This window comes from Hevea brasiliensis, chromosome 9 (assembly GCF_030052815.1).
Source record: "Hevea brasiliensis isolate MT/VB/25A 57/8 chromosome 9, ASM3005281v1, whole genome shotgun sequence".
In the NCBI taxonomy this organism is placed as follows: domain Eukaryota; kingdom Viridiplantae; phylum Streptophyta; class Magnoliopsida; order Malpighiales; family Euphorbiaceae; genus Hevea; species Hevea brasiliensis.
Genome location: NC_079501.1, coordinates 20006163 through 20027553, shown reverse-complemented (window position 1 = coordinate 20027553; position 21391 = coordinate 20006163). Strand labels below are relative to the sequence as shown.

Here is a 21391-nt window from a genome sequence, read left to right as displayed (position 1 = left end):
AATATCATTAATTTAATATTACAACTAAATAATAAAAAATATTTTCATAAAAAATATTCTCTATTGAAAATATTTTTCTTATATAAATTATTTTTTATAAAATAAATAGAATATAAATGATAAATTTTTAACTACTCGTTAATATTAGGCAAACATAGAGATTTATAAAAGTACTGCTTTCAAGTTTGTGAATTTAATTTTTAAAGGAGATAGACGTTAGCACTGCAAATCAGTTGAGTGGAATTGAATAACCCTTTTATTCATAGTCTAAACAAGTCAAATCAAGTTAATTTCCCTTTTTTTAATACAGTTAAATGATAAATAAAATTATTCATAAGTTTTTCTGCAGAATTAAAAGAAAATCCCCTTAGCAATCTGCAGAGCAGAAAACAAGACTACTCCAGTTGATATAGGCACAATCAATGCAACAAGTGCAAGCATCCCTAAAGCTAAACTTGGCCTAGTATTCAAGAAATAGTTTTGCAATAACCCTAAAACTTCACAAACATCCTTATTATAGTTGAAGAAATGTTTCTTCTCCCACTCCATCCAATCCGAAGGCAATATTTGATGAAGATCATCATCACTAGAAGTGCTTGTCTCCAACATCTTCATCTCTCTAATGCGCATACGGAGAGTGATCATGTTTTCATCCACAAGCCGACCCCCATAATCTCTTTCACTCGAATCTCTTCTTGCAGCCTTTACGCTCATCCCAAGCAGCCTCTTACGGTGCTGCAAATTAGATGATCGTCTGCGACAAGTGTTAAACTGGAGAAGAAGAGCAGTAGTGGAGTAGGAGCATAGAACTTCCATGGTAGTTGAATGAATATAGTATAATTGAGAGGTGAAGGATATATAATATTTATACAAGTGTTAAGCCATGAAAGCTACAACTAATAATAAAATTAAAGGTTGCGGTCGGTGTAAAAACCGCGTTAAGTGATGCGTCCCAACCGCAAGTGCACGGGTCGTACAAGTAGTATAGAAAAATATCGATCCCACGAGGAGTTGTGTTAATGATTGAATTTTCGATATAAAAGTTGACTAAATTGAAGTATTTATGAAATTAAAATAATGAATTAATGGGTAATGGCGTATGAAGTCTAAATGTGCAAAATTAATATTCTATTCAACAATGTATTAATTAAACTAAAATTGTATCAAATTGAAATAAGCAAGTTCAAATATGGCAATATTTAAAATGGCAAATGATTAAATTCGATTAGAAATTAACAATGGTAAAAAGATGATTCCGGAGTTCGGGATTTCATATTCGAGCTATTCTGGGATTTTAAATTGGTTATCCAATCTTATGAAACTTATGAGTTTTAAGGAGATTAATTCTTAAATCCTTTGAATTCCCTTTCGAGTGAGACAAAGAGTGCCTTAATCAAACTAATCCTACTTTCGTGGAGTTAGAATTAATTAAGACCCATTAAGTTCCTTAATTAATCTGTGAATCCTCTTAATCCTTAGCCTATTTCTAGGTCTAAGTTAATTAAGTCCAATTTCCTGATTATCTATCACAAGGCCTTCTCCTTTCGGTGCTTCAACTATGGATTAAGAACATTACTCAATGGGATCCTACATTAAGCATGTCATTAAGCATACAAGAAATGAATAAAACTCATTAAGACCACAAAATATGGATTACCCAATCAAAATCCACAAAATATCTCAAATATTACAACCCTTACTCCAGAATCAAAAGTAAACTACTCACTATCCATAATGCTTACAAGATATGATGAGTTTAAATGGAAATAAAGCTTTAATCTAAGCTAAGAAGTAAGGAATTAAACACTAGAAATGTAGAAAAGTGTAAAGAAAGAAAGAAATCTGCAAATCTTGGTTGAAAATGGTGTGGAAGGTGAAAATGACTCCTTAAATTCTGCTCAGCCTCCTCTTCTTCTTCTTTGCTCCTTTCTTTCCTTTCTAAATTGGGAAAATGAGACTATATATAGCATTTTTCTGACATGGAGCCCTAAAATAGTATGTTCTAGGAGGAATACATTAAGGGAATCTTCTGCCAGCTCATTAATGAACTCTTTATGGGATCAGATAAGTGGATCGCATAAGTTATGCAGTCCTTATGCGCTTTACTGGTTCTGGGTCACTTATGCGGTCGCATGACTTGGTGCATAGGTTATGCACAATTTCGTGAATGTGCATAAGGGAGGTGAGAATGTGCATAAGCTATGCGATCTCCTTATGCACATTTCGCTGGTTCTCGAATGTGATCTTCCTCCTTATGCAGAATCGCATAGCTTATGCGCAAGTTATGCACAGTTTGGTCAATGCATATTTCAGCTTGAAAACTTGTTTTTGGCATCTTTTTGCTGTAGAAGACACTCCTCAATGGCAAAATTCTCTTTAGTCCTTCAAAAACACCATTTTTCCTACAAAACAAAGTAAAAATTACAAATTAGTGCAAAATTGACAACTATGAAAAACTAACTAATTAACTAATGAAATTAGCTAAAAATGACTAATAACCAAATAAAATGATTGTGAAATTAGACCTAAATGACTATGCAAGATATGTGCATCAAATACCCCCAAACTCAGGCTTTTGCTTGTCCTCAAGCAAACTTTAAAATGTGATGCAAAGTTTTTAGGGGTGCATTATCCAAGGAGTTATGAAAATTACCAATTAAAGTAACTTAATACACCTTTAGCCATACCAACAATCCATATACCCATCCCTCAAAATGCAAAGAATCTAATGCTTATCCAAACTTTCACCGCTTAGCCATCAAGTCAATTATCATTCAAAATCCCCAAACCAACTAATCAAAAGAGAGAGTCATGCTCAAAAGGAATTCTAGAACAATCAATAGTCAAAGTGTCTCCATATGGAATGATGGAATTGAATGAATGAATGAATAATTTTCCAATCCCATAGGCAAATTCCCTACTCCTATCTCCACTAATGTAGCTAGTACTATCAAGAGATCAAAGGTCTTTTTAGGGATGTAATGGGGCCATGGGGTTCAAAATGAGGCTAAGAAGAAAGATGGGTAAAAAGGATTCAAAGCATGAGAATATTTTCAATTTTGAAACATAAGGTACACTTTATTATATATATATATATATATATATATATATATATATATATATATATATATATATATATATATATATATATTTATATATGGGAGAGAAGAATACACAATGAGGATTGTCAAGTGCTAGCATAGTTTACAAAACACATAAAAATGGAGGGACATTTTGATACTTTAACTTGTATTTTGCATTTTCTTTTGATGATTGTCCCTAAAATTGCCACCCCCAAACTCATTTCTTTTAATACTTTGGGTGGATTTCTTTCATTTTGAATGGCAATAGTGAAAAGCACATATACTAGCACTTTTACAAGGTGACAAGCACTTCTTCTCCCTTTTTTTGTATATTTTTTTTCTTTTTTCTTTTTTTTATTTTTATTTTTATTTTTTAGAAAGTGTACCTAATATTCAATATTATTCTCATGAAAAGGGTTGGAGTGTTTGGTTCATTGGCTAGGTAGTAATAAGGATTTCAAGCAAAATTAGGGATAAAAAGGTTCAAAGGGGTTTGCAAGGGTAATTTTAATTAGGAAAAAGGGCCAAAGGTTTAAAATGAGAAGGTTTAAATCAAAGAATGCCTAATCATCTCTCTTTTCAAGTACAAGCTGGTATTTCGCCTTGAAAGGTTTAGAAAATTTGTTCTAGGATTGGTGAGACATCATTTGACTACCTTATATCCAATAACTCCCTCTAAACACTCCAATCTCTAAATGACTAGTTGGGTGGCTTTTTGGCTAAGAAGATATAGGCAAGGGATAGACACTTCAAAACCTTGCACCTTTTAGGAACTTTCAATCCACAAACCCAACTAAAAGGTGAGTCAAATCACTCTCATAGGCACATTTTCAATACTCAAGGGATTTGGCAAAAGATTTTAATGCATGGTGTATGATTCCTAAAATGAGTAATGCATGAACTAAATGGAGGAAGCCTATTTGTATGCAATTTGTACAATTTCTAAGTGATGTATAATGTGTGTGTAAATGTGTAATGAATATGTATGTATGGATGTATATGTAAAATATTTACAAGATATGTAAATGAACTGGGATGAGATGCTCTTATACTCAAAATGTGAAAAATAAAGCTAAAAATCAAAATGTGCACCCCCAAACTCAAAATTAGACATTGTCCTCAATGTCTCAAACAGTAGATATCCAAAACTCAAAGCAAATAATATTGACCAGAATTGTAAAATTAAGAGCAAAAAGAAAGAGTTACCCAGTATGAGAATTCAAGTTAAAGGGATGCATAAGAAGTCGCATGTGTTATGCAGAGTTAAGTCTTCATCGAACATGTGCATAGGTAAGGTGCATAAGCCATGCGGTCTTGCATAAGAGGCAATAGATGTTGCATAGGCTATGCAGACGATTGCATAAGGGAAATACAACTCATGCGCTCAAGTATAGCGTATGAGTTGCACAGCTATGCAAAAGTTATGCATGAGGAAATTCATAGCAAAGGTGTATACAAAAGTCATGCATGGTAATTTGCAAGGGAAATGTACAACCAGCAGTAAAAGTATGGAAATATAGACAGAGTATGGGCAAATATGTACAAAAAGGCAATAAGTGCAATAAAAATCAAAGAAGACTAATGTAATAGCTATTCATTAAAACTTCAAAAGAAACATAATTTAAAAGAAACTAATTCAGAACAAACAAACAAAATCCAAAACAAACTATAAATGTTTGAACATATTTACAAAGAAAAGGTCCTACAAGATTGAACAAAAGTAAAATAAACACTAATCTATGTCTATTGTTTTTCCTTTGTCCAAGGATGTTGCTAAATTTGGGTCAGCTGCTGGTCATCGAAATGATGGTGCTGGAGGAGGTGATGGAGGTGGAGGTGGCATACCCAGAAAGATCATGAGTTGTTTCACCATCTCCTTCAGTTCTTTCTGCTTGTCCCTGGTTTCCATGACAAGGTCAAATAGTTGATCATGACGATCCTTTAGTGTATCAAGACCACTGTCAAGCTTCCTATCCACAAAGTAGATATCATCACTAAGCCTGTCAAGGTAGGTGAATAAGGCTTTAGTGTTGAATGCAGGAGGTGCTGTGGATGAGGTAGGTTCAGCTGTAGGAGGAATGGGCTGAGCAGAGGTAGCTGGAATGTCCTGAGTAGGCTGAGGGGGTGGGGTAGGTGTAGTAGGGTGCTGTGGGACTGGTGTGAAAGGTTGGGTTTCTGGTTGTGCAATAGGCTCAGTTTCTGCTGCAGGGTGGCCAGTATCAAAATATGATAAATGGAACCCTGTTTTGGTTAAGTGTGCAGTATCAAAATAGGAAGTGTCCTCAAGTGCTGGGATTGAGTGCTCTGCAGGATTAAAGCCAAAATGCTTGGCTATGACAGTAATGAGCCCACCCAAAACAATGTCACCAATGGATTTGGTGGCAATATGCAGCACATGTTCACAAAAGAAGTAACCTGGAGACACCTTAACTTTATGAAATGCACACCATAACATAAATAGTTCAGATTTGCCCACAGCACCAGAACTAGTCCCTCTGCCCAATATGGTGCTAGCCATCAGCCTATGAATAAACCTAAGTGCAGGGTCAAGGATTTGGGATGTTTTGGACCTACCAGCAGAGAAAGTTTGAGGTTGGTTTGTTATGATTCTCCAAAATTGGGCAGGATTCCAAATGCCCTTGTTGGCTACCTCTACTCCAGTATGTGGTACTCTAAAGAACCCATCAATTGCAAAACCAAAAATGCTATGAAATTGGTCCAATGACTCTCTATTTTGCCCCAAGCATCTAAATGTCATAATTGGTTTATGGTCTACATCATGCAAGTTGAGGGTAGCAGAGAATGAAGAAATAAACTCCAAAACTAGAATTGGATAAACTACCTCTTGCTTATGCACAAATTACATCCAACCCATACCGTCAAGAAATGCAACTACATTGTCAAATAAACCTGAGATTGTAGAGCATCACAGATATATACCTATTAGGTTGTACCCTTCTATCTTTGAGTCTTTTGAAAGCTGCTTTTTGAATTGTATCGGAGAGGCAGGTAGCTTTGATACAAATGGGGTTGCTGAAATTGTCTTTTTACTGGAAGAAGGTGTAGAGGCTGGAGCTTTTGGCTTTTTAGGAGGTGGTTCCGAAAATGGGGTGGGTGGGTCTTTGCGTTTGGACAGAGGAGGAGCAGAGGACATGGGTCGCACGGATTTGGATCGGATTTTGCGTTTGTATGTGGTTGGTGGAGGTGGTGGGGGTGTCGTTTGTGGTGGAGGATTGGGCGTGGGATGTATTGATGACAATGGAGAGACTTCGAGAGGAGAGGCGGGGCGGGAATGTGGAGGGGAATCCATTGCCGATGGAGAAGAGATAGGGGGAAATGAAAATGTAGGGGGATTTAGGGTTTTCGTGATGAGAGCGCTGGTGGAGAAGATGGGAGAGAGACGGCGAGAATGCCGGAAGGAATGGAGGTTGAAGGGCGGTCGTGGGGTGAAGAGTCGGGAAGTGGAGGTGGTGGGAATTTTGTGTGCCGAAAATGAATTTGAATCGGGTTTGTAGGAGACTGCATAAGGGGAAAATGATTTATGCATAACCTGTGCACTCATTTGTACATGTTTCAAAATGATTTAAACTTCAGAGAAATGCTTATGCACAAGTGCATAGGTTATGCACTGTCCTTATGCATGTTTCGGTGACCCTTGAAATGTTGAGGAGCGAAGTCATGCGGGAGTGCATAAGTTATGCACTCCCCTTATGCATCTCTCGGCAGAAGTGGTGTTTCAGAAAATCGGGTCATGCAGAAGTGCATAGGTTATGCACTCTGCTCATGCACTGTTCGGCAATTTTTGGAATTTTGGTTGGTGGTCATGCAGATGTGCATAAGCTATGCACTCTGCTTATGCACTCTGCGGTAGGTTTTGAAATTCAGAATTTTGGTTATGCAGAAGTGCATAGGCTATGCACATTGCTTATGCAGGTCTCGGCAACTTTTGGGATTTTCTGATTTCTGGTTATGCAGAAGTGCATAACTTATGCACCTTCCTTATGCACCCCTCGGCAAGGTTGTTTTTTTCTGGGTTGTTGGTCATGCAGAAGTGCATAGGTTATGCACTCTGCTTATGCAGGTCTCGGCAAGGTTGTATTTTTGGAGTTCTTGGTTATGCAGAGGTGCATAACTTATGCACCTTCCTTATGCACCCCTCGGCAAGGTTGTTTTTTTCTGGGTTGTTGGTCATGCAGAAGTGCATAGGTTATGCACTCTGCTTATGCAACCTTCGGCAGAATTGGAGCTTTGGATTTTTGGTTATGCAGAAGTGCATAAGTCATGCACTCACCTTATGCAAACTTCGGCAGAGAGAGAAAATGAAGGATTTGAAGTTATGCAAATGTGCATAAGTCATGCACTCACCTTATGCAAGTTTTGACAGATATGAAATTTGACAAAATGAGGTTATGCAGAGTTGCATAAGCTATGCACTCTCCTTATGCACTTGCAATAAAGGTGAAAAATGGCAAGAATTTTGGTTATGCAGGATTGCATAAGCTATGCAGTTGCTTATGCACAATTCAACAAGATCAAGAATGCAATAGAACATGGATTGCAAGTGTGAAGAATACCCTGGAATGATGAAATATAATTCTATGAAGCACAAACTATGAGAAATTTTCATCAAAAACACATCAATATATTCAAAGTTCATCAAAAGTGCATCACACAAGCATGTAAACATGGATCCTACATAAAAGACCTTTGAGAACTATGCCATTTTGATTCAAATTCTGCAAGTCAATTATTTAGCACATAAAACTCCATAAAAATCTGCATAAAGTTGCATTTAACCACAAATGAGAAATGAAATCTCCAAGATTTGCCAAGAAAATGCAACATTTCTACCTTGAATCCTACAACCCCAAAGGAGCTCGAAACTGCAAAAATGACCAACTAACCACCATAATATCATTATAAGCACAGATATTAGAAAATTACCCACCCAACCTCACCAAAAACATGAGCCATTTTGCTGCAGACACCCTTTTTTTGCTGCAGAATGTACATTTCCTCTGCATAAACCAGATTGCAGCTCCTGCACAGGTTATGCAGCAAAAACTTATCAGTTCTTTTGAAGGACAAAATTTTTCAAGTTAAGAATTACTTTCTCACCAGCCTTTCTTCATTGAATTACATCTACAAGAGACAAAATTTAACAATGTCAAAAATTGAATTTGGGGAGATTTAAGATAAAAACAAAATTAATGAAAATGAAAGTAAATCAACAAAAGCAAAATAAAAGGACTTGGGATGCCTCCCAAGAGGGCTAATTTATAGTCCTTAGCTGGACTCTTCATGAATTTTACTGAAAAGAGGTGAGGGATTGGAGAGCTTGTAACAGCTTGCTCCTAGCATTGGGTCTCCAGTTATGTAATGCTTCAATCTATGCCCATTGACCTTAAAATTCCCAGATTTTTCACTCCAAATTTCTATTGCTCCATAAGGGAAAACCTTAGAAACTCTATACGGACCAGTCCACCTTGACTTGAGTTTTCCAGGGAACAATTTCAATCTTGAGTTGAACAACAAAACTGAATCACCTTCTTTGAATTCCTTTTTCCTCAGATGCTTATCATGCCAAACTTTAGTTCTTTCTTTGTAAATACGGGCACTTTCATAAGCATCCATCCTCAATTCCTCAAGCTCATTAAGTTGTAACAACCTTTTCTCACCAGCTTGCTGAAGATCAAAATTCAAGGTTTGAATGGCCCAATATGCTCTATGTTCTAGCTCCACAGGTAAATGACAAGACTTACCATACACCAACCTAAAGGGAGTAGTTCCTATAGGGGTTTTGTAGGCAGTCCTATATGCCCATAAAGCATCATCTAGTTTGATAGACCAATCTTTCCGAGAATTGTTCACTGTTTTCTCCAAAATATGCTTGAGCTCTCTGTTAGAAATTTCAACTTGTCCTGAAGTTTGAGGATGGTATGGGGTAGCTATCTTGTGCACTACACCATACTTCCTCATTAAGCTCTCAAATTGCTTATTACAAAAATGGGAACCCCCATCACTAATTATAGCCCTAGGAGCTCCAAATCTGCTCAAGACAAATTTCTTCAAGAATTTCACTACCACTCTAGCATCATTAGTTGGAGTTGCAATAGCTTCCACCCACTTTGACACATAGTCAACCCCAACTAAGATGTATCTATTACCATATGAAGGAGGGAATGGCCCCATAAAATCTATTCCCCAAACATCAAATAATTCCACTTCAAGAATATTATTTAGGGGCATTTGATCTCTTTTTGACAAATTTCCACTCCTTTGACATTTATCACAATTCAACACAAATTTCCTCACATCCTTAAAAAGATTTGGCCAAAAGAAACCAGCTTGCAAAATTTTACTAGCTGTCTTAGAGATGCCAAAATGACCTCCATAATCAGAAGCATGGCAATGATGCAAAATACTTTGTACCTCCTCTTCAGGAATACATCTTCTAATTAAACCATCACAACATCTCCTAAAGAGTAAAGGATCATCCCATCTATAAAACTTCACTTCATGCAGAAACTTTTTCTTTTGTTGCCATGTCATACCTAGAGGTAGAACCCCACAAGATAGATAATTCACAAAGTCTGCATACCAAGGTAGTTTAGCAACAAGAGAGAAAAGTTGGTCATCCAAGAAAAACTCATCAATAGGGATTTCATCCAATTCTTCACCATCCAATTTCAACCTACTAAGATTATCAGCAACTACATTTTCAGCTCCTTTCTTATCTCTAATCTCCAAATCAAATTCTTGTAGCATCAGAATCCACCTAATGAGCCTAGGTTTAGCCTCCTTTTTACGGAGCAAATACCTGATGGCTGCATGATCTGAAAATATAACCACCTTTGAGTCAATAATGTAAGGCCTGAACTTTTCTAATGCAAAGACAATTGCCAAAAATTCCTTTTCTGTTGTTGCATAATTTGTTTGAGCCTCATCGAGTGTTCTACTAGCATAATAAATAGCATAAGCCTTTTTGTCCTTTCTTTGACCAAGAACAGCCCCAATTGCATAGTTGCTAGCATCACACATAATTTCAAAAGGTAGGCTCCAATCAGGTGGTTGCATGATTGGTGCAGTGATAAGAGCTTGCTTCAACCTGCAAAAGGCATCCAAACACTCTTGGTCAAATACAAATGGTGTGTCATTACTTAACAAATTAGACAAAGGTTTAGCTATTTTAGAAAAATCCTTGATAAAGCGTCTGTAGAACCCGGCATGTCCTAGGAAACTTCGAATTCCCTTGACATTGGTAGGAGGAGCCATCTTCTCTATCACTTCAACTTTGGCTTTATCAACCTCTATTCCTCTGTTAGACACCAAATGTCCAAGCACTATCCCTTCCTGAACCATAAAATGACACTTTTCCCAATTTAACACAAGGTCAGTATCTGCACATCGCTGCAAAATTTTAGAAAGGTTAGCCAAGCATATATCAAATGAAGATCCATAAACAGAAAAATCGTCCATAAAAACCTCCATTATGTCTTCAATGAAATCTGAGAAGATTGCCATCATGCACCTTTGAAAAGTGGCTGGTGCATTACACAACCCAAATGGCATTCTTCTATAAGCAAAGGTTCCATATGGACAAGTAAAAGTGGTTTTCTCTTGATCATTTGGATGGATAGGGATTTGAAAAAAACCTGAATATCCATCTAAATAGCAAAAGTAAGAATGCCTAGCTAGTCTTTCCAACATTTGATCAATGAAGGGAAGTGGAAAGTGATCTTTTCTAGTGGCAACATTTAATTTTCTGTAATCTATGCACATTCGCCAACTAGTCACTGTTCTGGTGGGAATTAATTCATTATTTTCATTTTTGACAACTGTCATTCCACCCTTTTTTGGAACAACATGTACTGGGCTCACCCAAGTACTGTCTGAGATAGGGTAAATGATCCCTGCATCAAGCAACTTCAAAATTTCCTTTTTAACAACTTCTTTCATATTTGGGTTCAACCTCCTTTGATGTTCAATAGATGGTTTACAATTTTCTTCCAAAATGATTCTATGCATGCAAAAGTGTGGGCTTATTCCCTTAATGTCATCTATGGTGTATCCCAAAACTTTCCTAAATTTTCTCAACACTCTTAATAACTTATCAGCTTCTAAAGTACTCAAGTTTGCATTTACTATTCTTTGGATAAGTGTTATTAGTGCCAAGAAATTCATACAGTGAGAAGGAAGTTGCTTAAGTTCTACCTTAGGTGCATCTTCTTCCTTGAATGATGGTTGCTTGAATTTGACTTTTTCCTTTTGTGTGAGTTGAAAAACTGGAGCAGAAGTGAATGGTGGACTTCCCTGTAAGTGTTGAGTATATGCAGCTACATGAGGGTTGTCATAGTCTATGCCTCCTCCATGAATCAAACAATTTTCAAGTGGATCTTCTGGATATTTCTTCCTGAAGTGTTCTTCAACCAGCTCATCAATGATATCAACTCTCAAGCAAGTATCAGCTTCAGAATGATGCTTTCTCATAGTGTTATTAATATTGAAAATTAATTGCTCTTCACCAACCCTAAGAGTCAGCTTTTCTCCTTTCACATCAATCAATGCTCCTGCTGTAGCTAGAAAGGGTCTCCCCAATATAATTGGAATATTAGAATCTTCCTCCATGTCCAAGATGACAAAGTCAACAGGTATATAGAACTTTTCAACCTTCAGGGGCACATTCTCCAAAATCCCTTCAGGATACTTGATTGTTCTGTCAGCTAACTGAAGAGAAATGTGGGTTGGCTTTAGATCTCCCATGTTGAGCTTCTCATAAATAGAGAGGGGCATAAGGCTAACACTAGCCCCTAAATCACATAGAGCTTTTGGAGAACAAGACTCTCCAATGTGGCATGGAATTGAAAAACTCCCTGGATCCTTAAGCTTTGGAGGAAGTTTCCTTTGGAGGATAGCACTACATTCTTCTGTCAAAGCTACAGTTTCATCATCTTCAAGTTTCCTCTTGTTTGAGAGAATTTCTTTCAAGAATTTTGCATAAGAGGGCATTTGTGAAAGAGCATCAACAAAAGGCATATTTATGTAAAGTTTCTTCAAAACCTCTAAGAACTTCCCAAATTGCCTATCAAGCTTGGCTTTGTGAGATCTTTGTGGAAAGGGAAGTTGTGGCTTGTAGGGCTCAGGAGGTATATACTTCTCTTCTTTTTCTTCAAATTCCTCTTTACATTTTTCTGCACTCTCTTGTTTTTCACTCTCATCAGTTCCTTTTTCATTTTCTCTCTTCTCACTGTTTTCACTCTTCTCATCATTTATAACTTTACCACTTCTTAAAGTAATAGCTTGACACTGCTCTCTTGGATTTTCTGGTTGACTTGGAAGCTTTCCAAAAGATTTGGCACTTGAGGAAGATGCTTGTTGTGCAATCTGGTTTTCCAAGATACATTTGTGTGTTTGCATCTGCTCCACCTTGCTTTCACCTCTCTCATCTCCTCATCATGCTTATTTTGGTTGGCAAGAATCTGTTGCAATAAAGCTTGATGGTGAAATTTCGTTCTTGCTGTTTTGGTGGAGGGTTCATATTTTTCTGCTGAAAATTAGGCAATGGTTGCCTATTTTGCTGATATGGAACTTGACTCTGCTGTTGTGGTTGAAAATTCTGATTTTGAACTTGACCTTGCTGATTGCCCCATGAAAAGTTGGGATGATTCCTCCAATTTGGATTGTAAGTTTGAGAATAAGGATTCCCCATTTGCTTGTTTCCATAATTACCAACATATGCTGCTTGTTCTCCATAATCTACTCCACAGCTGGTTGTTTCCTCTGCATAAGCCACTTGTTGTGAACTTCCAGCTGATGATGATGAACTGACCAACATACTCAAATCTTCCATCTTCTTAGCAAGGACATTTGTAAGTGCATCAAACTTTGCATTAATCATGTTGAATGGGTCAAGATCATATATTCCAGCAGCTTGCCTCTTCTGAGTTTGAGCTGGTCCTCTTGGACTACTCCAAAGATGAGTATTCTTTGCAATTTTCTCCAATAGCTCATAAGCTTCATCTTCATGCTTTATAATAAATTCTCCTCCTGTTTGAGCATCAATAATTCCTCTGATTGCAGGAGTGACATTTGTGTAGAAATTCTGATTTATCATCCATTTTGGAATGGCATGATGTGGGCATAATCTTTCCAATTCTTTCCATCTCATCCATGACTCATAAAGAGTTTCATCTTCTCTTGGTCTGAAAGCTGTCATTTGATTCCTCAATTCTTGAGTTTTTCCAGGTGGAAAATATTGTGCAAGAAATGCATCAGTGAGTTGCTCCCAATTTGTAATGGAGTTGTGAGGTAAAGAATCAAGCCAATCCAATGCTCTATCTTTCAAAGAGAACGGGAATAGCTTCAATCTTGCTGCATCATCAGACACTCCAGGTTGTTTTTGCATGTCACAGATCATAGCAAACTTCTTCAAGTGTGTGTGTGGATTTTCAGAAGGATGTCCTCCAAATTGAGAATTCTGAATCATTTGAAGAACTCCAAAATCCATCTTGTAACTATTTGCATCAATCCTTGGTCTTGCTATGCTCTCCCTCAAATCATCAAAACGTGGAAAAGCATGATCCATCATACTTCCCCTAGGCACGTTTGCATTAACAACTTCTTCACCATGGGCTGCATTTTCATTATTTTGACCATTTCCAGCATTACCAACACCAATTCTAATTCTTTCATCAGCCATGTCTGCTTCTAATTCAGTTTCTATCAAAGCTTCTTTTCTTTTTCTGGTTTCTTTCTTGTTGGCCTTACAAAATTTCTCAATTTCAGGGTTGAATAATAAGGATGTATCACTTGTGCTTCTAGCTCTTCTCATAAAAGATTAAGAGTACCTGAAAAAGAACAAACAAACACAAAATGAAAAAATAACAGAGATAAAACTAAAAAAAAAAAACAACTAAAATAATCAAGAATTCAATCTTAAACAAACAACTCCCCGGCAACGGCGCCAAAAACTTGATGCGTCCCAACCGCAAGTGCACGGGTCGTACAAGTAGTATAGAAAAATATCGATCCCACGAGGAGTTGTGTTAATGATTGAATTTTCGATATAAAAGTTGACTAAATTGAAGTATTTATGAAATTAAAATAATGAATTAATGGGTAATGGAGTATGAAGTCTAAATGTGCAAAATTAATATTCTATTCAACAATGTATTAATTAAACTAAAATTGTATCAAATTGAAATAAGCAAGTTCAAATATGGCAATATTTAAAATGGCAAATGATTAAATTCGATTAGAAATTAACAATGGTAAAAAGATGATTCCGGAGTTCGGGATTTCATATTCGAGCTATTCTGGGATTTTAAATTGGTTATCCAATCTTATGAAACTTATGAGTTTTAAGGAGATTAATTCTTAAATCCTTTGAATTCCCTTTCGAGTGAGACAAAGAGTGCCTTAATCAAACTAATCCTACTTTAGGAGTTAGAATTAATTAAGACCCATTAAGTTCCTTAATTAATCATGAATCCTCTTAATCCTTAGCCTATTTCTAGGTCTAAGTTAATTAAGTCCAATTTCACGATTATCTATCACAAGGCCTTCTCCTTTCGATTGCTTCAACTATGGATTAAGAACCTTACTCAATGGGATCCTACATTAAGCATGTCATTAAGCATACAAGAAATGAATAAAACTCATTAAGACCACAAAATATGGATTACCCAATCAAAATCCACAAAATATCTCAAATATTACAACCCTTACTCCAGAATCAAAAGTAAACTACTCACTATCCATAATGCTTACAAGATATGATGAGTTTAAATGGAAATAAAGCTTTAATCTAAGCTAAGAAGTAAGGAATTAAACACTAGAAATGTAGAAAAGTGTAAAGAAAGAAAGAAATCTGCAAATCTTGGTTGAAAATGGTGTGGAAGGTGAAAATGACTCCTTAAATTCTGCTCCGCCTCCTCTTCTTCTTCTTTGCTCCTGTCTTTCCTTTCTAAATTGGGAAAATGAGACTATATATAGCATTTTTCTGACATGGAGCCCTAAAATAGTATGTTCTAGGAGGAATACATTCAGGGAATCTTCACGACTCATTAATGAACTCTTTATGGGATCGCATAAGTGGATCGCATAAGTTATCTGATCCCTTATGCGATTTTCAGCTGGTTCAGGTCACTTATGCGGTTGCATGACTTAGTGCATAGGTTATGCACAATTTCGTGAATGTGCATAAGGGAGGTGAGAATGTGCATAAGCTATGCGATCTCCTTATGCACATTTCTGGTTCTCGAACAGTGATCTTCCTCCTTATGCGAATCGCATAGCTTATGCGGCAAGTTATGCACAGTTTGGTCAATGCATATTTCAGCTTGAAAACTTGTTTTTGGCATCTTTTTGCTGTAGAAGACACTCCTCAATGGCAAAATTCTCTTTAGTCCTTCAAAAACACCATTTTTCCTACAAAACAAAGTAAAAATTACAAATTAGTACAAAATTGACAACTATGAAAAACTAACTAATTAACTAATGAAATTAGCTAAAAATGACTAATAACCAAATAAAATGATTGTGAAATTAGACCTAAATGACTATGCAAGATATGTGCATCATTAAGGAGAGGGGAAATGCCGTGTGGATATTGTTTTCAGTGCAGAGAATTTAGCAAAAAAAGAATTATTATAACACTTAGACAATGACAATTCATGCTTCCCAAGTATACATTGGAGGAGGACAGTGTTCCATTATACGAAAGCTGATGATTTGCGCAACAACTCCAAATGCTAAATTCCTGTTTTTCTTAATTAATTATAGCATTTATGTCCTACTGACCTGTTATCTCTACTGGTCAAATGATTTGCTTTGTTATATATTATTAAATATTCGATTTTTCTAACGAGACAGCTCCAATAGAATCCTCTTACCTCCTCTGCTTGCTCCTAAATAATCATTGATGGTAACGTGTTGTTGATATTTGTGAATTCTTGATTCTGATATTAAATTTGTTTACTTATCATTGTGAAATTCTGGATTCTGTTCATCGATGAAGATTAAGCAAAATTTAAGGAGAGAGACCAAGAGAGTGTGATAAGCACGACTGAACTTTTCTCGTTCTTTCCCTTCCTTCCTTTCTCTCACCCTCTCTATCATCAAACGTTCCACAGACCATCATCATCCACATAACACAATAAACTTCAAGCTGGAAGAGAGGAAAATAAAGGGGGGAAAAAATCCTAGAATGGGCACTTTCAGTCCTTCCAAAGACCATTCGTATCCTTCTCTCGCTAGGAAGCTCCTTCCATGGACCTCTTTTGCTATCACCCCTTTGATTTTTCTTTCGCTTGTATTGAAAACTGAATTCGAAATTATTTTCTATTGAGAAAGAGGAAAGTTCCTAAGGAAACTCCATGTGACTACATCAGTGGCGGTTGGGTCCATAACAAGAGGAGCTCTTTGTACAATGGCATAACAAGACTGACTCAAGACAACAATTTTGTGGGATTGATTAACATCCATTAATTGAAGGATGAATGTGGTATGGCTTCACCTTTGAGCAATAGTAAGACTTACCAGTTTCCACGTCTTTTTCCTCCACATTGATCGCCGAACCCATCTCCTTCATTGTTTGAATACACATTTTTTAATAAATTTTAAAACATTATTTTATTTGAATGGATTAATCGTTAAACGTGGGCACCGACCTTAGCTGTAATTCCTACTTGCTGGCGAATTAAAAATCAACACCTAATCAATTTTACATAAAATTGACAATAGAACACGTAGAAGCAGCAAGTGTCAAGTTCCCAAGGGTACGGGCTTAGAGGTTGTGATGCATCATTCTTGCTATAAATGTCATTACTAGAACTTCCATTTATCCATCAGATTCTTGTTCTCAATTCTGCTTGGTTTCATCGATGGAATCAAATTCCCTTTTCTCATCATCAGTGCTTCCTTCACTCTCATTTCCTTCCAAAAACTGGCAAACCCACCAGAAAACGAAATTTCATAACACGAAAAGGTGTAACAGAGGCGTCGCTTTGGCTGCTGGAAGAAGATCAGACTCGTTTGGAGAAATGCATGTGGACGAAAGCATGATAGTGCTAAGGAAACGCATACATGAAATGAAGATGATGGAGAGGAATTACGAGCCACCAGCGGAGTGGATGGAGTGGGAGAAGCAATTGTATGCGAGTTACGACGAGTTTATCTGCAAGTTTGTGGGATTCTTGCAATTGAAACTGATGAATACTAGGCCTAGTTTGGCCATGGGGATGCTACTGCTCATTACAATGAGTGTCCCTGTATCTACGGCCACGATTGCCCTGCAGTTGATGGAGGTGGCTAATGGAGCCATTTCAACCCTTCATTTATAGTCTAGTATTAAAGTTATATGCGTGTATATATATATATATATATATATATATATATATATATATATATATATATATATATATCAACTGATGAATACCAGGCCTAGTTTGGCTATGGGGATGCTACTGCTCATTACAATGAGTGTCCCTGTATCTACGGCCACGATTGCCCTGAGCCAGGCCTAGTTTGGCTATGGGGATGCTACTGCTCATTACAATGAGTGTCCCTGTATCTACGGCCACGATTGCCCTGAGCCATTTCAACCCTTCATTTATAGTCTAGTATTAAAGTTAAAAGTATATATATATATATATATATATATATATATATATTTTTTTTTTTTTTCTATTTTATTTTTAAGCGAGGGGTTTTGATTAATCCACTTCTGTGTACGACTATAGCATATGGGCGTGGTTTAAATCCTGGTTTTGGGTGGATTAACTCAATTAATTTTTTTTTTAATTTTTCCATTGCATAGTATTTGTTTACAATTAGACTTAAATGCAAATACAACATATTCAAGATCCAAAAACAATTTGGTTTTACTTGTGTTGTTGGTCTTGGGCCTTGTGATGGAATCAACCCTATACTGATTCAGGTAATTGCTTGTTGCTTTTCTGATTTGAGGCAAGCTCAGTTCTTTCATTAACAATCATCCTGGGGGTGAAGCTGCGCTTGAAAATCTTAGATTTCTACTTTGCAAGTTTGCATTAAAAAAAGAAAAAAAAAATCCCTTAATTGGCCAATTATTGATTGAGAACTGAATGGCTCATGCTTTAAGCAGCATTGCAAAAGCTGTGGTAATGGGAAGGGCGAGTGACTGATAAGAAAATCTGCGAGAGTCTCAGTTTAAAGTATCAGATGCTGGTGATGCGTCAGAACAATCCTGGCTAAAAAGAGGCCCCATCCATGGAACACAAATATGTGCACATTTGAGACCTCTCTCTGATTTAGCCAATATCCTTATCTCCAGAGCTAACCCTGTCGCAACTATGTTATGCAACGATCTGAGCATGGAGGATCTAGATTCTAGACTGATCTGGCTCATACAGTTGCAAGGGAGGATCCCTTTGTCAGCAGTATAACCAGAGCAATGAGAGAGATCAGCAAATATTTGAAGGGTTGCAGCCTGGTCTTGGCAATTGCTGTAATTCATGGATCCCAGCTTTAAAATGAAGTTTGTTGAGTTTATTTTTTCAAAAATCTATGGCGAGCGTGCTTCACACATATATGAAGATTTTTGTTTTTAATTTTTTGGTTGAGCAAAGATGCTCATTAGCCCAAACTACACAAGGCACTTGCAAGGGAGAAAGGCTCCCTTCAAAAAGCAACTGTACCAGTCCTTAGGAAGCAGCAAACTATGCAGTCCCAAAATCCAGAATTAAAAAGCGCTTAGAAAGCACAGTAAACATATGCTTTAGAAGGCACATTTATGAAGACTTCAAATGTAGCACTTAGGCCAGCTGCTCAAATGGTGAATCTGTCAAAAAAACAACTCAATTTAAAAGCTTAAATTTATAAATAAAAGCCTAAAAAGTATTTTTATACCTTTGGCACGCCTTTGCACCTGAATGCTTACTCGATTTAAATTATGAAAAAGTACAAATATAAAATGCTTAAATATAGATGAGAGCGGTCAAGATTTGAATTCTGAATCTTTTTATATGAGAAACTCTAATACAATGTCAAAAAAAATTTAACCAAAAAGCTAAAATTTATAGGTGAGAGTCTCAAAAATAATTTTATATCACTGAACCAACTCTCAGAATTGCAAACTGACTTTATGCAACTTGCATACAAGTATGTTTTGAAATTTAATTAGTTTATTTATTTATTTATTTTTATTCTAACTCACACAATCTCAAAAATGATGTACCACTTATTCGCCTACTCTTCCTCTAACATGCTCCAAACCCTTTTTTTTTGTTGTTGTTTTTGATTGAAGACATTGTGCAGGTACCAAAAACAGATTGTTCTGTGCTTCCATTATTTTTTCACACTAAATTTACTAGAATTTGAGAAGTAGTTCAGACTTGAGAACTAAACAAGTTTCAATCTCAAAGATTTTGGCTCAAAGAAACACTATGGATAGGGCCCAAAAAAAAAGGATTGCATTACAAGGATTCAGTGTATTGTGGCCACAACACATGAGAACTTCGAGTAAGAAAATGTTTTAACTTCAAGATGAACACTAAAGGAGCACTGCAAGTTACAAATGCTACCAAAAACGGGGAAAAAAAACAATGAAATGAACAGGTAATGAATTCTTAATAAAAGAACAAAAAGGTGTCTGCTTTACACAAGAATTTGCAAGTAGTAGACCAGTGGAAAAAAAAATTTTCACAAATAAAACATAAACTGAATGCATTACATTTAATTTGTCATGTGGTCTCCTTCCAGTTATATAAATTCATGGCAACATGTCTCCTACTGTAAAACTGTGGAACAAAATCTGAAAAAACAAATTGTGCAGTTGTTGAACCTGATTAGGTTTTATGCACAACCCAAGTAGAAAAGTTAGCAGTAGATGAATCATGCATGACAGAGAACATTGATGGAAAATTTTAGACAAGGGTTTTAATCTGATTTCGTTACATTTAGTGGCATGACCTAAAAGTTTCAGCCACTTATTTGAGCCATGGAACAGATAATAAATATGAATAGGGCAAAAGAAAAAAAAAAGCATGCTTCCTACTGGTCAAAAGGCTGTAATTTTCTGGAAAAGATAATAAAATATCTATGACTAAAATACATATCCTACAGCAGTAGGACATCAGAATACAATGAGCCTTTAAATATGGAAAGCACACAGTAATGAAAATCAAGAATTTCATACCAAAGAACAGAACCATGCATTGTTTGTAGAAAAGGATTGCCAACCATATCAGTCATCATACGAGGAGTGAGGAGCAGCAGTACATCCAGGGTCAAAAGGATCTTCAGATCCACAGCAATGCCAGTATTGAAAAACTCTGCCAGAGTCAGGAGTATCCATAGTGCCTCCAGAGTAAACACTCTCAAACTTCCTCTTTGTTTCACCTAAAAAATTAAATTGGAAGCAAGGTACAAACATTAGCAAACGTGGTCTGTAGGTAAAGCAAGAATACAGGAAATAAGATACATCTACAGGATATTCTTTATCCTGGAAACAAACCCAGAAACAAATTCATAACTGTACTCAACTCGACCCAATTCAGTCTTAGTGCCAATCTAGTTGGGATCACTAGCTATATGAATTCAAGTACATTACAATTTGTATTCAACCAATTACACTTGTAAAGCAAGATTTCAATTACCATCCACTTATAGAGCGAGGAAAGCAGTGATTAAAGGATCGTTAAACATCATGCTAGTCAATTGGAAATTGCAAGGACAATAAATTATGAGTTAAAGTGGGTGTGGGTTACCTCCAAAATGGGCAATATGGAAGCGACAAGCGCGAGGGTGATTGAGAGAAGGGTCAAATTGGGTTTTGCAGTTCTTGCATGTTCTGAGGGTTTTGCCGCCATTGGAATTTATTACTGAGCACCGAATCACAGGCCATCTTGGCGATTCTGCGGTCGGAATCAATGCGGGTCTCTGGTGGAGGAATTGGGGACAAAACGATGCGTTCCGATTGAAAGTAGATAAGCGAGTGAGTCCACGGTCGGAGATGGTGAAGGCCATTTCCCCTCCTTGCACTATGGGAGAAAATTAGAATGGATTAATAGGAAAAGACACTGGAATGGCGGTTAGATCTTAAAGGTGTTAACAGCTAACAGTAACGGACAATGTGGGTGTGGTCAGTAGTGCCACTGCGAAGTACGTTGCCGTTTATTTGCTAACTTGCGCCCTTTTTTAATTATTATCAACTTTTAAAGGGGTGAATTTCACTATAGAATAGAACTTTGATATTGATAATAATATAGTATATTAATTTCAAATTTTAACTTAAAATCTTTTAAACTTGACTAAAAATAATTTAAACC

At 36.6% G+C, this 21391-nt stretch overlaps 3 protein-coding genes and 1 non-coding gene across 9 annotated transcripts; 2 read left to right on the top strand and 2 right to left on the bottom strand.

Annotated features, from left to right (window-relative positions):
• Positions 1-351: 351 nt before the first annotated feature.
• Positions 352-816, bottom strand: LOC110647061 (uncharacterized). The gene has a single exon (XM_021800726.2). It carries the CDS (start codon positions 814-816, stop codon positions 352-354), a length of 465 nt encoding a protein of 154 aa, XP_021656418.2.
• A 12391-nt stretch (positions 817-13207) lies between these two features.
• LOC131183674 (small nucleolar RNA R71) lies at positions 13208-13314 on the top strand. The gene has a single exon (XR_009151713.1). It is a non-coding gene; the product is annotated as a small nucleolar RNA R71 (small nucleolar RNA).
• A 2498-nt stretch (positions 13315-15812) lies between these two features.
• LOC110657979 (uncharacterized) lies at positions 15813-17435 on the top strand. The gene has a single exon (XM_058154157.1). The coding sequence runs from the start codon at positions 16967-16969 to the stop codon at positions 17423-17425; it is 459 nt and encodes a 152-aa protein (XP_058010140.1). The 5' UTR covers positions 15813-16966; the 3' UTR covers positions 17426-17435.
• Positions 17436-18642: 1207 nt separating this feature from the next.
• LOC110647050 (uncharacterized) lies at positions 18643-21148 on the bottom strand. Of its 6 annotated transcripts, none has more exons than XR_002493280.2 (4): positions 20831-21148; positions 20260-20462; positions 19795-19875; positions 18643-18903 (listed from the first exon to the last, which is right to left on the bottom strand). XR_002493280.2 is itself a non-coding variant. In XM_021800706.2 (3 exons), the coding sequence occupies exons 1-2, from the start codon at positions 21087-21089 to the stop codon at positions 20308-20310; spliced, it is 414 nt and encodes a 137-aa protein (XP_021656398.2). In that variant the 5' UTR covers positions 21090-21148; the 3' UTR covers positions 18643-18903; positions 20260-20307. The 6 variants fall into 6 exon arrangements, 4 of the variants coding, with proteins under 4 accessions (XP_021656398.2, XP_021656400.2, XP_021656399.2 ...); XR_002493281.2 differs by having other exon boundaries at positions 20304-20462; XM_021800706.2 differs by lacking the exon at positions 19795-19875.
• Positions 21149-21391: the final 243 nt, after the last annotated feature.

Bases quoted from the DNA above. Each gene is read 5' to 3' on its own strand.
- LOC110647050 (XM_021800706.2), bottom strand. From the start codon at position 21,089: ATGGCCTTCACCATCTCCGACCGTGGACTCACTCGCTTATCTACTTTC. The intron at 20,463-20,830 runs GTAACCCACACC...TTAATTTTTTAG, and splicing joins CCATATTGCCCATTTTGGAG to GTGAAACAAAGAGGAAGTTT.
- LOC110647061 (XM_021800726.2), bottom strand. From the start codon at position 816: ATGGAAGTTCTATGCTCCTACTCCACTACTGCTCTTCTTCTCCAGTTT.
- LOC110657979 (XM_058154157.1), top strand. From the start codon at position 16,967: ATGGAATCAAATTCCCTTTTCTCATCATCAGTGCTTCCTTCACTCTCA.